The sequence below is a fragment of the Leptidea sinapis genome, chromosome 7, assembly GCF_905404315.1.
Source record: "Leptidea sinapis chromosome 7, ilLepSina1.1, whole genome shotgun sequence".
Classification (NCBI taxonomy): Eukaryota; Metazoa; Arthropoda; class Insecta; order Lepidoptera; family Pieridae; genus Leptidea; species Leptidea sinapis.
Genome location: NC_066271.1, coordinates 2,682,769 through 2,701,446, shown reverse-complemented (window position 1 = coordinate 2,701,446; position 18,678 = coordinate 2,682,769). Strand labels below are relative to the sequence as shown.

At 35.0% G+C, this 18,678-nt stretch overlaps 1 protein-coding gene and 1 long non-coding RNA gene across 3 annotated transcripts in view; one reads left to right on the top strand and one right to left on the bottom strand.

Annotated features, from left to right (window-relative positions):
* Positions 1-1,089: 1,089 nt before the first annotated feature.
* Positions 1,090-2,212, bottom strand: LOC126965537 (uncharacterized). Its single transcript, XR_007729551.1, has 2 exons — positions 1,853-2,212; positions 1,090-1,765 (listed from the first exon to the last, which is right to left on the bottom strand). It is a non-coding gene; the product is annotated as an uncharacterized LOC126965537 (long non-coding RNA).
* Positions 2,213-3,760: 1,548 nt separating this feature from the next.
* Positions 3,761-18,678, top strand: part of LOC126965509 (protein argonaute-2-like) — a 49,226-nt gene continuing 34,308 nt past the window's right edge. Inside the window, exons 1-6 of one of the 2 annotated variants that reach the window (XM_050809148.1) lie at positions 3,761-3,912; positions 6,763-6,785; positions 7,185-7,790; positions 7,857-8,473; positions 11,468-11,641; positions 17,665-17,753. In XM_050809148.1, coding sequence (XP_050665105.1) covers positions 6,776-6,785; positions 7,185-7,790; positions 7,857-8,473; positions 11,468-11,641; positions 17,665-17,753 — 1,496 coding nt within the window. In that variant the 5' untranslated portion in view covers positions 3,761-3,912; positions 6,763-6,775. Of the gene's footprint in view, positions 3,913-6,762; positions 6,786-7,184; positions 8,474-11,467; positions 11,642-17,664; positions 17,754-18,678 lie in introns of both variants that reach the window. The other variant, XM_050809147.1, reaches the window with a different exon arrangement.

Genomic DNA, 18,678 nt, shown 5'->3' with positions numbered 1-18,678 from the left:
ATAGCTAATACTTGGAAGAGATATTGGTCCCTCAGTGAAGTTATGAAGTATAAGGGTATGCCAATTAAAGAGAAAAGAAAAGTTTATAATACGTGTATCTTACCTTGCTTGACCTATGGTTGTCAGACATGGGCTCTAACCGAACAATTATCAAATAAAATAAATGTCTGTCAAAACAGTATAGAAAGAAGCGTAATCGGAGTTAAAAGAAGAGATAAAGTTAAATTGAAAGATATAAAAAGTAGGACTAAATTCAAAGACGCAAAATCAATATGCAGAACACTAAAGTGGCGATGGATAGGACATATGTTAAGGGAAAAACAAGATAAATGGACAAAAATAATAACCGACTGGTATCCAAGAGATGGTAGTAGAAGAAAAGGGCGACAAACTAAACGCTGGGAAGATGAAGTAAAAAGAGTAGCTGGACCTAAATGGATCCAAATAGCGAAAGACAGAGAGGCGTGGAAATCTTTAGAGGAGGCCTTTGTCAAAAGACAGGCTGTTTAACCTAACATATAATTTACATTTAAGTTTATATTTAGTTAAGTATCATTTATAATATTTGTGAACAGCAATAAAGGCTTATTTTATTTATTTTACGGGTGCTTTACAACCGTACAAGCCGTAGCTTGTATGTAAAAATCGAGGAGTTCCTTCTTTCTTGCTTCGGAGCTTCCACGCGTAAGTATTACTTTTCACCTAGCGTTTTCAATATAATTTGTAAAATGCTCGTATCAAATAATGTATGAAATATTATTTCCAAAAAAAAAATATTTTTAATCCATATTAAACTATTTTCAGTAAACTTATCGTAATCAGAATGAACATAACATAAAACAGTGGCAACTGAAATGTTGCCGTAACAGAGATATAGTTTTACCAAAGGTAATAGGGTAATTATTTATTTCAAAACCTTATTTTATCCAATTTATTAAAATAACATACAATTTGATACAACATTGTTAGTAATTATTTTTGTATGGATTAAAGAAATTAGAACGACATTTGTACGGTTTCCTGTGATTGATAATGAAACAATTATGTAAGGATGTTGGACAATGTGTAGTAAAATAATAAACAAAATAATCTATTTCGGATTTTTATTAGATCAATTTTTTTAAAGTCGGTTGAAAATGCGGTTAATAATAATAGCTTGTACTATAAATACGTACCAGCGCTGGTTCTAGGGAATGGTCTATTATCACGGGCAGGATTATTGTCGCCTGTATAAGCATGGTAATGTGGTTGTTAACCGATCCCGGCGCCCAGGTTGTCCTCGTCGAAATCACTATCCCATATGAAAACTACCTCATGAAAGCTGAGAAGGACAACTTAACCAAGTACTTTGACTTGGCTAACGAGATGCTGCTAATACTAACACTATTTTCACACTGCAGAAAAGAGCTATTCGTGTCATCAATAAATTAGGACCAAGAGTGTCATTATGAAATAAATTTAAGGAAATAAATATATTGAATATTACATCGCAATATTATTAAATTTAAACAATGTGGTCAAATTGTAAGTAAAGGCATTTTAGTGAGTATCGCTAAAATCTTATGTAGATGAACATTATCTTTTGTTATTTGGTAGAGTTTTCATGACAGGCATCATCATGCTCGCTTTAATGCCACTGCTTGCGCCAGCGACGTGGAGCAGGTCATTCCCTTCCCTAAAATATGGTCGAGGGAGGTGATAACTGGTCCATGCGTCATGCTCGTGTACGGGCGCTGCTTCTGGTGGCTGGATCTCACCGTGAAATCTGTGATTTTTTTTATTTTCTTAAATTAAAGTTATTATATTTTTTTATATAATAGCTAATAAAATGCTCTACTTAACTACTACTTACTTACTAAATACGGTACTTTTAAAACAGACATGAGTCCGGTTGGTGCTGCAGCATGGATTAGCTGTAGATTAGTTACAGCTGCCCATCTATCACTTCTGTTTTCACTGGGGAATCAATTGCCATACTTGGAACAATTTCAATTGTTAAGTGTCATGGCATGAACAATTCTATTATTCTTTCACACTCTAAAAGTTGCCTTCAATCAAAACTATCAAATCCATTTAGGTCAAAAAGTCAGTTTCCTATTATACTTAAAGTAAGAGAATCATTGAAAGAATGCTACGACCTCAATATTAACATTGTTTTAGCATGGATTCCAGGTCATTCAGGCATCCTTGGTAATGAAAATGCAGATACCCTTGCGAGGTCAGCTACTGAAACAAGTAATAAGAATATTCTAAAATTTTCTCCCATGACTTGCGCACCATCCTGAAACCCAAGATGCATGAGAGTTGGTCCAACATTTGGCAAGTTTCCAAAAACTCTAAAAGCAAATTCTATGGAGCTCTACAACCTGTAATTCCTTAAAAACCTTGTTTCTCCAAATTTAAAATTCCCAGAAATCAGTGCTAACAAGTCAGATTTAATCATGCTTGTGCTCCAGATTTTTTAGCTAAACTAAGAATAAAGGACAACTCCCTTTGTGAATATGGTCTAAGTGAGGGAAATATCATCATTTATTCTTCAATTGCCCTTGTTTGTACAATTTTATACCTCCTGAAGTTTCCCGCCCAACTTCCTTTAAATGTCTCATCTCCCTAGTTTTTACTGCTTTTGTATATATTTTGTGTAAATATATTAAAATAAATAAGATTTAGTTGTAAATATAACTAAGTACTTATATTTAATAATATAAGTAATTGTATTTGTGTATGTCTTCGTATTTCGTATATGTTTCAGCTATAAGAAAATAGAACTTGTTTAAATCTTTAGTACCGATCACTACCATTAAGATAAGTAAAGTACTCTAAGCTGGTGGTCTACCACTTCCACAGAAGTCACAGTAGGAAGAATAGAATAGAATGGTAGTCCATTTCGCTTGGGCGTACTCACGTTCTAAGCGTTATTATTCTAAGTGGGTAACAATGTAAATGTTAGTTTGTATGTGAATATTTGTGAAATAAATTTAACGACCGTCCTTTTGCTTTGAAATTTTAGGTTTGTATTTAATTTTATGGAACTTTAAGCTTGTTTGTGCTTAATTTGAATTTTACTATAATTTGATAAAAACTGTTTGATTTCCTAAAAAAATAAAAAAAAAAACAAAAATATGTTTAAGTAAATATATCTGTGCAATATTTCTCACTGCAACGGCTTTTACAGCTTTATCCAATGCAAGCCATGTAATTTCTGATTAAATGCGTTTTCAGAAACGAGTAGTATAAAGAAAAATACAGATTTTCGCTTTAAAACAGTAGGTTATTTAAATCACACACGCAACATATTAGGGTCACCTGGAGATCAAAATGAAATTGAATAACTTCAAATTATTGTTTTGCATTTCAAGATACTGCAGTACAATGCCTCTCCTTTTATTACTTCTCTAGGCTTGATAATTGCTCTGACATCCAAGGAGATTCCCCACACTTTATAGCGAAATTAGGACTTCCCTACCATAGACTAAGTCCAGAAAAGAGAAAGATTTCTGTCTCAAAAGATAAATCTAAATGGCACATTGAAAAATCAAAATTTTTTGGATCAAACATTGAAGAACAGATAAAGAACAATTGAATTAACCAAAAAAAATAATACGAAATTAATTACCCCCCTGCCAACTTAAGAGTGTCCTATTCGGGTTGGTCGTCGGTGAGGTTGTTACGTGGCATTTTCATCCTCTTTGGTTGATATTGTATCAAACGTGAAAGGGCATTGGTTAATGGTTTACAACGTAGATAGAGTAACAAAAACAATGTATAATCCATAGTCTAAGGTTCGACAAGTATTCGAGTGAATTAATATCGTATACCTACCTATCTGATTCTGAAATCGCATTCTGATTTCTGTGTAAATTATTTCTTTGAAATTGTGTAATTATATTTTATATCATCGTTTTGCTATTTGTAAGTACCTACCTACTGCTACTTATTTGATAATGATACTAAACTTTTACTGCGTTTTATTTATTCATTTAGTAAATTATAGTCATTTAATATCGTAGTTGCAAAAACTGAATTGTTTGTTTTTTTTCACACACACAGTTTTACATCGGGTTCTATATCGCGTATATTTCGTCATTTAAGGGAAGACGCTTAAATGACGAAATATACGACATTTTGGGTAACAAAAGATTCTAGAAAATATAATTGCAAATGCATTGCTTCAGCAAGTTAGCAGTTACCTACTCAATATAAATATTTTTTATTATCTCAGACGTTAAAGTAATATGTTTTAGGAAATACCTATTACTCAATAATATAATATAATATAGATTATAGTATGTGCCTACTGGGTTGGAGGTTCTTAAACATACAACTTAGTTGAGTAAAATAAGCCTGAATTTGTTACTGTGTTCAAAACTGTTCTGACCATCTAGTTTGGTGTATGTTTCGAGATATTCATATATTGTAAGAAAATATAGTTTAATCTATCCAGAATGCAGATAATTTTATGATGCAATATGCACATAATAACTGTAAGTATTACAGTAGCATCTGAATATATCTATCAATATACAGTGTATATAATACACTAGGAAAAATATGCTTAAATGTGCTTAAAAGTGTGAACTACATAACTTTTATACTAACAGAACATACGATTGCTTTAGATCCATGTAGGCAATTAAGTCATTTGGAAAATTTTGTTAGATTTCCCACAACCATAACAGAATTGCCGACAAAACATTCAAGACATCTTATGTAAAAACTGTTTTAATGGCAAGGGATTAGTATATTAAGAGATTTTTTTCAGGATGAAGATGTTTGACATACAGCTCGAGACATATTGCATGTCTCTGTGACCCCATAGCATCCACTACTTATTTATATTTAATTACTTCCATAATTTTCTTTTTGACACTTCTTACACACTTGTTTTTGTAAACATTATATTATGACTTTTTACAAAAATAAGCTATCATAAATAAAAATAAAAATCTCTTGCACATCATTTCACATGGAAATATCCATATATATTTGTGCTACTAACTATTGATTTAATATAATGCTGTGCATGATGTTAAGTGTCTTTATTTTTCCATCTTATTGTCACTTTAATTGCTAAAACACAATATTTTGTTTTTATAAACAGTACAATTGCTGATAAACTATCCATGTGCGTTACAAAGGGACTAGACATCATATAATTGACACCACACTGCTATGTTAGACTTTTCTAGAGATAGTAGTGAATATGATTTTCATGATCTCCAAAATACAAACCCAAAATATAAATTTGACAGGCTACTTGATGATATGTTTTTACACAAATAAAATTTGAAAAACAAAATTTTATGAACAATGAAATCCCGCATTGTACATAAAATTTTGTTTTTCAAATTTTGTTTGTGTATTCATCCTCGAAGTGAGGGTTATCACTTTAAAAACATAACATATTGCTTAGATTTACAAGAGCGACATCTCAAGTCAATTTCCTAATATGCAAATATTGGGGTTGAGCAGGTTATCAACTGTAAAGTAGATCCTGTAGATGAAGTCACAACCTGAGAGTTGAACAAAGCAAAAAGAATTTTTTAACGAGGAGGTACTCTAACGGTTGGCTCAGTCGGTTAGAGCACCGGCACGGAATGCCAGAGGTCGTAGGTTCGAAACCTGCATCCTTCATAAAATTTTGTTTTTCAAATTTTATGAAGGATGCATTAATCCTAGAAATGAGGGTTATCACTTTAAAAACATGTATTGTTCATGTGTTTTTATATAACAGGAAAATAAATCAGTATATTGGTAATATGAAGGCAAGTGATCAACACCACCCATATTTTCTTCCAGATAATTTCACTAGAAGAATTATACGTGTGTATTATGTGCCTTATGTACATCTACATTAATTTTACAAATTTTTTCATGTTCTGGGTACATTATGTCTTGGTTGACCATATAGTAATTAATCTACATAATTAATTGTGCACCTATCTAAACAGCTGGCAACATTCTTGTTTCCTTAGGTATTCCAAGTAATTGTGAGTGGCATTGATCACTTGTTTACTAGACTAGGTAAGGTTTGACTTAATAAGATTTGATGGGGATAACTCAGTGAAATTTATATGGTAAATAGATAGTAAAATTTAAAAACGTCCAACAATTATTGTTTTTGTGTATGCATGGATATGCTCTTTGCTTAATTAAGAAAAAAGCAATCACAAAACTCCATAATTGATGTCTCTGTAAGAAAAAACTTAGTCTGGCTTAAAAAACCACAAATTGCTGCATTTAATTATATAGTCATGAGAGTAGCAAACAAACAAAACAGATAATAGTGAGACTAATTATGGATGTCAAAGATGTTTTACCATGTACCACAACTTTAATGAAGTGTCATTAAAGTTGAACTATGTCTTACACTAGCGATCTGTATGACACTTTGTGTTAGTGTGTGTGCATTACTCAAAGTAGAGGCTAACTCTAAACTCAACTCAATTATTTTCTATGTTGCTATTGCTGTCATGGTCTATATAGACATATAAATGATTTAAAAAAAATTGTATGTGGCTAACAATGTTTACAAAAAAATCTATTAATCAATAGCTGTACAATACAACTTCACATTGCAGTTCAAGTTCTGGTGTGTCGCTAGAGACTGATAATTTTCTTGTTAACCTCTTTGATTATAAAGAATGTTTGACTTAAACATTAAAATTCTGAATAGTTTTTTTTGAAGCACTCTACCATAATTTAAAAACAGTCCATCCAAATAAATTGAGATATAGCACTAATAAATGGGTCTTGTTTCAGAAACTACTACAAAATGGTAAAAGGTAAGATTTAGTCTTGGTCTTAAATTGAATAAAGTTAATATTAAAAAATTAAGATTTTTATTTTCTTTTAATAGTCTGTCAAATTGTCAATTGCTCCTGTAACAATTAATCATTATATCTTTTTTGAGTAATAACAGCTGCATTTGTGCATCTGAACCGTAATATTTTTCATGTGTCAAATGAATAGTCTAATCTCAATGTGATGAGTAATTGGCTAATTGAGTATGAACATTTAACAAAGGTGTCAAGAAAAACATGATGGCGTCGTCAGTTGTCTGTGTTATTAAATATACAAGTGTGTTAAAAAGTATCTAAACACCTAAGCATGATTGACCACACAGCTATATTTTTACTGTCTAATGCTATAGTACCGAATCTGTTAAACATTTGTTGTTTCAGGAGGTAAAAAAAAAGATAAGAAAGGGGTTACAGAAGCTGTTGCATCCTTGACATTAGAGGAGAACCCAGGGCCATCGGTAACACCATCTACATCATCTCTTGCTGCTGGAGGTACAACACCTGTAGAGCAGCAGGGTGCAGTAGCTGCACCTGCAGCTCAGCAAAAACAGCCCACAACAAAACCAGTAGAAGAAGGTGATGATGGCCTGGCACTCGGAGGTGGTAAAAAAAAGAGAAGCAGAGGAGGAAAAAAGAAAAAAGATACAACAGAAGGGACAATTTCAACTGAACCAATGGGATATAATCCTATAGCCTCAGTTCCTTCTCAACAGACTGGACCTACTACGCAGCAATCTAGACCACCCTTTCAACAACAGCAGTCAGGGGGCCGAGGCGACAGTAGCTTACCTCCGCGGCAACCTGGACCAGCCTTACAACAGCAGCAGTCGGGTGGTCGTGGCGTCGGCATCGTACCTCCGCAGCAACCTGGACCACCCACTCAGCATCAACAACCATGGGGACATGGCGCTAGTTATGTACGCCCACAACAACCCGGACCGCCCACTCAGCATCAACAACAATGGGGACATGGCCCTAGCCATGTACCTCCACAACAACCCGGACCGCCCACTCAGCATCAACAACCATGGGGACATGGCCCTAGCTATGTACCTCCACAACAACCCGGACCGCCCACTCAGCATCAACAACCATGGGGACATGGCGCTAGTTATGTACGCCCACAACAACCCGGACCGCCTACTCAGCATCAACAACCATGGGGACATGGCGCTAGCCATGTACCTCCACAACAACCCGGACCGCCCACTCAGCATCAACAACCATGGGGACATGTACCCCCGCAGCAACCCGCACCACCCATACACCAACAGCAACCTGCGCCACCCATACAACAACAGCAACTTGCACCACCCATACAACAGCAGCAACCCGCACCACCTATTCAACAACAACCATGGGGTCGAGGTGAAAGCAATGTACCACAACAAACAAGATCACAGGGGCGAGGCAGAGGTGCACCTCCTCCGCAACAGTCGAGCGCGCCGGCAGCACCGGGTCGAGGACCGGCACCGCAAGCCATACCGCCACAACAACCATCATCAAGTCAACAACAATCATCTGGGGCTCCTTCACAATACGCCCCAAAACAGTCCTATGTTGCAACTAGATTCCAGTTGCCCAAAATGATACGTAGAGCAGGAATCCCTGCACGACCTATAACAGTGATTACTAATTATCTACCCATGACAATAAAACCCATAAAAGTGGTAAGTATTCTTATATTTTTGATATTTAGTTTATCAATACCAAAATAAGATTTGACACCATAAACACTTCCTCTTAAAACTATAAAGAACACAAAAGAAAGAAATATGGACCAAAGAGCGAATGTATCAAATACAAATTCAGAATTGCAAGTAAAAAATGAATTTGGGCCTGATTGCTACGGCAGCAAATTGCCACTAAATGACATTCTTGCATCACACGGTTTAAAACAGGCACCAACATCTAAGTACGATTAGCGCGCGAGTTTAATGCCTTGGGTAGAGCGGAAGCATCTCCCCCCGCTGTCCGCACGCAATACCTCGCCCACCTACTGTGTAGTGCTGTGCCGTTGTCATCGGTTACCGTGTTATTGCGTTAATACTAAGTTGCGATCCAGTGTTATTTTTTTATTTTAATAATGACATCAGAGTCCATCAGGTTCCGTTAAAAAAAGCCGCTTTTATTCATCGCCAAGAACGAGAAACGGCGAAAAATGTTTTAGAAATGCGTGTTGAATAAAGGCAGAAAAAATATTGAGATTTAATTATTATATTAAAATGGTTACAGCACTATCGCATTCCTGAACTTTGCATTCAACTGGCGTGTTATCTGTAGTTATATTTGACATTAGAGCAACTAAAGCGTCATATTGCGAAATATTTTACAAAAAGTGGGGGTTCCAGTTTCGATAAACATTTTAACGTAAACATTAAGGTGTTTATAGATAATATATATAAAGGTTAAAAGGTATTTGATAGCCTATTTTAGTACAAAATAGGCTATCAAATTTTGTTGAACATTTTCCAATCTTGAGGATTTTTGTTTGATTTAACTTTTTACTCAAATTGGTAAGCTGTTACTCAAGCCTTTATGTATTAAACACACTAATAGGTAAACATATGTTTTGTTATTAGGTTTACTCGTAACTATCTGCTTCGACAATGTATCCTTCGTGACAGTCTGTGTAGTTGCCGTTAGAGCGAAGCTCTGCAAGATACATCAAGCGGTGTCGCAAAAAAATACACCTAGGTACACTTCTGCCGCCAACTTCCAAAATCAGGAAATTCCTTTTTGCACTACATGTTTCATATACCTACACCAAAATCGAAAGTGCCGTACGGCACACTACGCCCTGACCAAGTTTTGATCCTCATTTTGGTTATAAGATTTTTTTACATGGTCTGATAGCTTGTTTCTTATACATTCTCTCATATCATCCTAATTATAAGCAATCTATTAATACACGCAAAATAATACACATTGACAGGCCGCTGCGCGCGCGCCAAAATCACACAGGCAAAAAGGCACACCGCGACGCGGGGGCACTCGTACACTGGCTTCTATAAGATATTTCCTTCCCAAGCCTCCTCATATCTTCCTCGACTCAGTCTCTCCACCGCATCCTAGGTCTGGCTTGTGGTCTGATGCGGGATCCACTTGAGAGTAGCATTGACAGTTTTGTCATTCGTTCCAGCTCCATTTTTTTATTATTTATTTCGGATGTCCTCTGGCAAACTATTAAGCAGATATGGTATTCTTTTCTTTAAAGTTTTATCGCCATAGTAACTGTTTACTTTGACTTTGTATTCATTGAAATGGGTTCACCCTCATTTATTTAGTAGCCTTACAATATACTAGCGTCTGGACATACAAAGCGTGCGAGAGAAAAGAAAAGCGAATCTCTTATTCCTGTAACCGATTTTAATTGATAAGTCTTAAACAGCCACTCTTGGCATTATTATTTTCAATATCAAACCACTACCTCTACTATAACCAGGCTGTCTAATTGCTTTTGTGCCTGTTTGATATTCGCCATTTTGGCGCTGTTGGCCATGTAGCGATACTCTGCGGTACTAAAACCAGTATTGACAACCTCAGCTAAAGCTAGGAAAACTATTTACAAAAAAAATGTGTACTTTATAACGTTGATTCCTGAAGAATAAATAATTCGAAAAACGACCGAAATTAATTCAAAATGCAAAAATACTTCAGATTATTGTACGCTTCTCTCGTAGCCATTTGTATTATACGTCACAATTAGTTCTCTGGACGCTCGCGAGTGGCGCTTCAAATAATCACAAATAAATTGCTTTCAAACATATGGAACAGCCTGTGCAGTGGTATTTTATACAGGTCAGTGTAACGTACACATTCACAAATCAAATTTGATCTTGCGTTATCGGGCTGTCTGATCGTGAAAAGACTAGTATATTCTATGTCTACGATTTATTCACACATAAATGCAATTCATGATCTATACTATAAATGTTTTCTCTACTCTCTTACTTCTCTCTTTGGTCCGCAGATATTTTTAACGATTTTTCTTTCTAATACATTATTAATAATAATCGATTATATTGTATCAATATTGAATTTATTAATGCAAATTTGACTAATTATCGCTCCTCGACAGTGCGCTTTTCAAGGAACTTTCTGCTACGTACAGCTAAGCTATGGAGTGAGGAAATGATGCGAAATGGGTACCTTCAAAAAGTGCGTACACCTTCCTTAAATTCCGGCAACGCTCCTGCGATTACTATGGTGTTGCAAGAGAATTGCGGCGGTGATCACTTAAGAATTCTAAAGGAATCACCTTTAGAATTCTTTTTGATGTCATTTCTGATAACTACTAGATACTACTACCGCTTCGGAAACAAATGGCGCTCTGAGAGAGAAGAAGCGGTGCAAGAAACTCTCCCGGCATTTTTTTGCGCTCTTTTCAATAAAAATATACAATATTGTACAGTGACTTCTGTCGCTATAAAATAATCACAATCTAGTCCCAGGCTGTCCGATCATTTAGATATTCAGCAGTGGAGTAATAGGATTTACGACAGAGCCATTTTTTTATAAAAAATTTAAATTTATTTATAGATAATGCCTGAACAGTGGCTGGGACTTTATTACAGAAGTGTATACATTTACCCTTAAAGAGATTTACCATGAAAAAGAGTGTTAAGATAATTGTTAATATATTTCTTTTCTAATAATTTTAGTTTCGTTATGACGTGTCCATCACTCCAGACAGACCAAAGAAGATGGTACCAAAGGTTTTCGATGTGGTGAAAGCAAAATTTTTCCCGAAGAATTTGATTGCGTTTGATCAAATGAAAAACTGCTACAGTCTGAGGCCCTTGCTAAAACCAACACAAGATAGATTGACTACTGAGGTTTGTATGTTTACCATATTGTATAATGTATACATCTATGCATATAAATAAAATTGGAGTGTCTGTTTGTAATATTGAAACAACCATTTCTTACTACATGTGTATGAATATATATACGGTACATACACCAAAATAACATTTTTTACAATTTTTGTCTGAAAATTTATTGAATTAGGCGTTGCTTTGCGGAAATCCATAATTATACAAATGATTTAATTTTTCTTTAGTGTTAATTCCGCGTGTCGTGCCAGATTTTGGCGAGACAACACGTCCTGAGGATGCCTCGTGTAGAGGCGAAACACGCGTCGAATTGTTTTAAAAACAAATATTGGCGGAATTAACACTAAAGAAAACTTAACCCTTTCAGACCCGATTTTTTGTTTTTAAGTGTATGTTACTGTTGATTTTTATTCAATTAAAATACGCCTGACTGAATGCGAAAACAATAAAAAAATAGTAGTTAAGAAAATAATTACTGAGAAAATCGCTATTTTCTTTATGTGTACAAATGGGGACATTCGGTTTCAGTGATTGTAAAAGTCATGTATGGGGTATTTGTTAATGTAATAAAAAACATATATTATGATATAATGTTTTTTATATAAATGTGTAAAATAAAAACACAATTTAATTCTTACTTCTTTATTATTAAATAAGAGTAAAAAAAATAAAAAAAGGTATCTTCTAACAAAAACCATACATTTTAGAAACTTTTTTTACGAATAAGAAACTATAAAACAGCTTTTGTCATGTGACACACAAGTGCACTTTACATTTCAAGCACTATGCGGGATTTTCCTGTGCAGCCCACTAATATGCAATGTGTTCCAAATCCATCATCGTGGGCAGAAAAATGAACTATAGGTAAATGAGCAACTTCAGTAGATGGGTGCACCTCTCCTGGTCGTCTTGGAGTAACTGTTGTTATAGGGCTGTTTCTGTTTTGTCGAGTTCGTTACGCGACATACATTTTGCTGCACAAAATTTAGAGTATCGGGGTTATTTTTTGGCGTAAATGCAGAAGAGAGAGCCTTCGCCCTCGGTATTCCAAGCAAGTAGTTGTCTATTTCGTAGTCTCGAAAGGCTTGCATGAATGCCAGATCAGACGCATGAAATATGATACGCAAGAGCCACTTCCTTGGTTTGATGAAGTTCTGGAACAACTAATTTCGACTTCGAGAGAAGCGGATAGTTCCTCTAACTCTTCAGGTTCAGGATCAAAATCCCAGATACACCCACGATCACCTTCGCTGTCATATTCATTTTCGTAAAGGGAGTCAAGTGAACTCTCTTCAGAATACATCGGCACCCAACCAAGCACATCTAGTATATCGGCCATGACTGTTACTGACTACACTTTCATCATCCGAAGACATCAACGAATCGGTGATCATTTGCAGCGTTTTCAATGCATCCCTTGAGAATATATTCAAAGGGTAATTATCATCTGAAAGAGAATAGAATATGGGAGAATGTTAAAATTATAATTATACCCTAAAATTAATTACTACAACTTACTAATATGTGTTATAGAATCTAAAATGTATTCAATTGAAGCCTGTAAATCTTATGATAAAATATGTAGTTAAAACCGCTTGTCCTCTTTTGGGGACATAACGAATTATCACGTTTTATTGGACAAATATCTAAATATTTACAGTTCACGTTTTTCTGTATTTATACACTATAAATTATCAATGTACATTTATTTCAAATCGTAACTAACGTATGAACTCAAGATATCAAAATAAAAGAAATCGCTTACCTACACACTTTAAAATTCGTCGAACTACTGGGCCAAACTGTCAAAATTCTGCAAACACGTGGCTAGAGATGGCGGTATTAGTATAGATTTTAATAGCTTGTAATGTTCATAAGCGATAACAGTAGGTTTTACCTACGTAAAATTTAATTATAATAACATAGTACTAAAAATACATTATGTCCTCAATTGTGCACGCCAGGTCTGAAAGGGTTAAATCAATTGTATAATTTTTGTCTGTCTGATTGTTCCGGCTAATCTCTGGAATGGCTGTACCGATTTTGACAGCTGACATTTATTGGCAGGTAACTGATGTAATAAGGAGTAACTTAAGCTACGTTTATTTTAGTAAAATTAAGTAATGTTGCAATGTCCAAGAAACGGCCTAACTCTAAAATTAATTTATATGGCAAAACAACCTTTGCCGGGTCAGCTAATCTATCTATATATATAAAACAAAGTCGTGTTAGTTACACCATTTATAACTCAAGAATGGCTAGACCATTTTTTCTGTTGTTTGAATTTTTGGGTTTCTCTTAGTGCGGAATAGGATAATAAGTAATAAAATATCGAAAAAATCACAAAAAAATATTATTATAAAAACATTTATTTTCTCATACATTTTGTATGGATTGATATTTTCTCTCTTTCATCTCGAGAATAGAAAGAATTCAATGATGTTTTTTGTTAGTTTCACGCTACATGAGTAATAAAATACAACTGACAGTGCACGTCATGTTATTCAAGTTGAGTGGTGGGTGCAATGACGTTCTTATGTATAGAATGTCATTGGGTGGGGGTGTTTGTTTCGAGTTTCTATTAGCTTATTGTGCCATCTGTCCCGACATAGACGTAATGCAACTAGGATTCGAAACATTGCGAATTGCACTGACGAAGAACAAGAAATTGCAGGTAAAAAGCACCGCGTTAGTATAGGCTCGACGTTGTGTTTCTGAATCACAAGAGCAAAGCGAGGCAGCCAGTAAACCTCAGAGATCAACAACTAGTTAATTTTCGACGCACAAGAAGAAATTTATGAAGTACTGATTTGAATTGAGCAGCGTTTCGATACGATTGCAGTAGTGATTACCGCTTGCATACTAGCGGTCACATTGGGCCAATGGACGTTGTTTGCAAGTATTTTCCGGAGAAACGCCAGGATTGTGCTGCCTTAGTGGGAAACTACCGAATCACGACATTTTCTAGCAAACACTCAAAAATACAATGTTTGTTTCCAAATGTCCCCATTTGGGGCAGACATTGTCTAAGAACGACGATTTAATCCGAAATTCAGGGTATTAATTAATTTATATTCTTACACACAATACAGTAGAAGAATAACATACCTACATCTCTGGAACCATAAGGCGTAGAGACTTAAAATTTGGTAGGAATATTCCTTTCGTCGAGTAGAGATCAGCTAAGAACGGATTTTACGAAATTCCATCGGCGATAGCTTTTTTTAACAGAACAACGTTTGTCGGGTCCGCTAGTTATAAAAGCCTTTATTCACTGACCATATATTTTTAACTTATACACTACTTACAAAACATGGTATTCTTTAATATATAAGTTCAATAAAATTATATTATTGTTCAGCCATTATTTACTGGTCAGGCTGTCTTTCGACATAGGACTCCCCCTGTTTCTTCCACTTATCTCTATCTGGAGCTCCGTCAGCTCGTCCTCCCATCCCCTTTTTTAATTTGACGTCCACTTTGACTTTTCCCATTTCTAGGGACTACTCTAATACATCCTTTGTCCATTTTCCTTTTTCCAACCTCATTATATGTCCAGTCCAATTCTAATTGAGTTTTCTTATTTTCTCTATTAGTACAATATGCTATCTAGAGAAAATAACACATTGTACTGATATTTAAATGTAATTTCATCCATTTTGTTTCTAAGCCCCGATCTCACCAGACACTTCAAATTGAGTTCAATTAAACTCAGTTTTACGTAAACAAGTTAAAATACCAGTCTTGATCTCGATTAAACACAAAGCGATTTCACCAATACCTTTTAAACGCGTTGACATAAAGTTAATTTATATGATACTAACGGACCCGACAGACGTTCTGTACACACGTCTTTAATTTTAAAAATCGGTCCAACCGTTAGGTGGAGTTCACACATGGACAGGAGAATTATATATGGACTGAATTGAATATCTAAACCAATCTCGAATTCATTGGAACACACAGAAAAATTTCATTATAATCGGTCTAGCCGTTTAGGAGGAGTTTTCTGTCAACACACGTACAGAAGATTTGTATATATACAAAGATAAACAATAGAATGTGTCAAATACCTGTCAGAACTGTCATCGATAAGTATGAACAGAATAAAAATTGTTAGATGTCATCTCTTGAACGGTATCAATTACGTTGTACGTCCAAAGTTCAGCGGTCAGCGATTAAACGCGTTTAGACTAGAGCTGCGTTTAGGTGGTGTTGGTGAAATGCGAATTGGACGTAGTTAAGCAGAAAGGACTCAAACCGCACTTTGGTCAAGATAGAGTTAAGTATGCCATCGTACTCATGAAGGTCGAATCTGTAATTTATTGAAAACCCTATTTTTAAAATATACACGGAAACTATTTTTTTTGGATATTATATGGATAAGATTATTTAGAGCTGAAACTTCAAATGCCTATAACGCAAAAGTGCCTTTGTGGGGTTTGAGTCCTCTCTGCTTATCTACGTCCAATTGAATCTGTAAACTGGTGTACGAGCGTCGGTAAACTTAGTTTAAAGTGTTCTAATCGCGTTCTACTTCAATGGTGAAATAGGGCTAAATGTTCTTAATGTTGCTTCTTTTGAAATAAAAAAAAAAACAGACAAGTGCGAGTTGGACTCGCCCATTGAGGGTTCCGTATATATTCCGTATATATAATTAGGTACCTACCTACACTTATAGAAAAAGTATTTTTCATTCTTCGTGATAAATCGAAAAAATTAAAAATTATTTCAATCTTGTGCCAATGAAGCCCTTTCATACGATACCCCACATGACACGGTTAACTTCAAAATTTGGACATTTCCTTACACTTGTAGTATAAGACGGTATTACTCTCCATATTTCATAGTTCTAGAACGGAACTGTTCTAACGGAAAATACCCTATAAATGTTGATTTCAGTTAGTTAGCGGCATAAACGGCTGCATCTTTTTTTTACGTTAACTTAGTGTGATTTTCTCACAGCTTCAAGAGACTGTAGACTTGAGCATATCGTTTTAATTTCAACTCGATAAATCCACGCATTTCGTACGTACGGACGTACGGACAACAAAGTGATCGTATATAGGTTCCGATTTTTTCATATGAACTACGGAACCTAATGGAACCCCTGGTTAATGTCTGTGCGAACAAGAAATAATAAAAATCTGTCAAAATGAGCGGAATAGTTTCAGAATTTGTCTGCTCTATTATTTCGTATCCTCTTATTACTATTTACTTTTTTATATATATTATACAGGGTGTTATACCCACATATTAAACAATAAAGCGACTGAATTAAAAATATTGAATCCGGACTTGTTTTGCACAAAATCACTTTGTCATTTGTTTCGCCTCTACACAAGGCATCTTCAGGAGCTGCTAACTCGCAAAACGCTGCAATGAGATTCCTCCTTCTCTTGACTCACGTTCCAGAATTGGCACTAAACATCGTCATTAATAACATTTTAAAAAGTGAATGAAGACAACTCAAATTAAATTGTAAGACCTGTAAATATAACTTCAAACCTGTAAGTATAACTACAATAAACAACTAGGCGTTGTTTTAAGAGCTCGTCAAAAATGTCCGAACGGCGTTGAATGAACATTAACTTATACAGATAAGATTAAAACATTCATTCAAATTTACACTTTATTTCGTGGCAGTAATGTTCAAAGTCGCTTAAGAAGCTCATTGATTATGGTGCCGTCGTCGATGTATTTTGTTTTAGCAATTAAAATATAATTATTTAGCAAAATGATTAAAAACGTCGAATAATTAACTATTTTGTTATTTTAAAGAGCCTTACCAGAAATAAGACACTCCACCTATTTTAAAGTTTGAATATGCTGTTATTTCGACAGTTTTTCACTGATCACGTTGTCATTGCGTGTATTTCAAGGCGCGGCCGAAACACAATTGAACAAAAACTCTGCCTAATAGACGAGTAGGCAGCGTTTTTCTCCAGACAATTTTTGAGCGTGATTGTAAGTCTAATTCTTTATTGTACGTTAATGCTTCAAATGTAACTTTTATTACATAGGTGGATCTAGCAGACGATAATGGAAAAGTAATCAAATTCCAAATTTCAATGAAGGAAACAGGGATTTTGGATTTCCAGTCCTTATTAACGTAAGTATAGAAATTAAATAATTAAAAAGTAGTAATAAATTAATTAATATTAGTAATAGTAATTAATAATTTTGAAGTACTTTAAATTGGAAGAAAAATATATTTCAACGATATTCATTTTACAAAAAGGGCTATAGGTATATTTATTCTATCTTAACAGTTGTCTTTTTTTTTTTTTTTTTTTTAATATTGACACACTTTTACACAAATTATCTTGCCCCAAGTTAAGCATATATAGCCTGTGTTATGGGTTACAAGACAACGATATATTTAATACAATATACTTACTTAAACATACATACATTCATATAAACATACACATAAACATACATAAATACAATTAAACATCCATGACTCGGAAACAAACATCCATATTCATCATATAAATGCTTGCACCTACCGGGATTCGAACCCGGGACCTCTAGCTTAGTAGGTAGGATCGCTAACCACTCGGCTATACAGGTCGTCTTGTTTAGATACAATAAATAAGCCCTCGAAGGCCTTTAAGTGAACAGTTTTACCAGTGGGAGGCTCCTTTGCACAGGATGCCGCCCTGATTATGGGTACTACAAACGGCGCTTATTTCTGCCTTGAAGCAGAAATGTGTAAACATTACTGTGTTTCGGTCTGAAGGGCGCCGTAGCTAGTGAAATTACTGGGCAAATGACACTTAACATCTTGTCTTAAGGTGGCGAGCGCAATTGTAGTGCCGCTCAGAATCCTTTGATTTTTCAAGTATCCTGAGCGGCATGGTAATGGGCAGGGCGTATCAATTACTATCAGCTGAACGACCTGCTCGTCTCGACCCTTATTTTCATATAAGAAAACAAAAGTTAAAGAATGTAGCAGTCCAACAGCCAGCCTGTATATTTTTGCAAATATAATGTATGTCCGTAAAATTTGCACAGGTTGCAGGTGACATTGC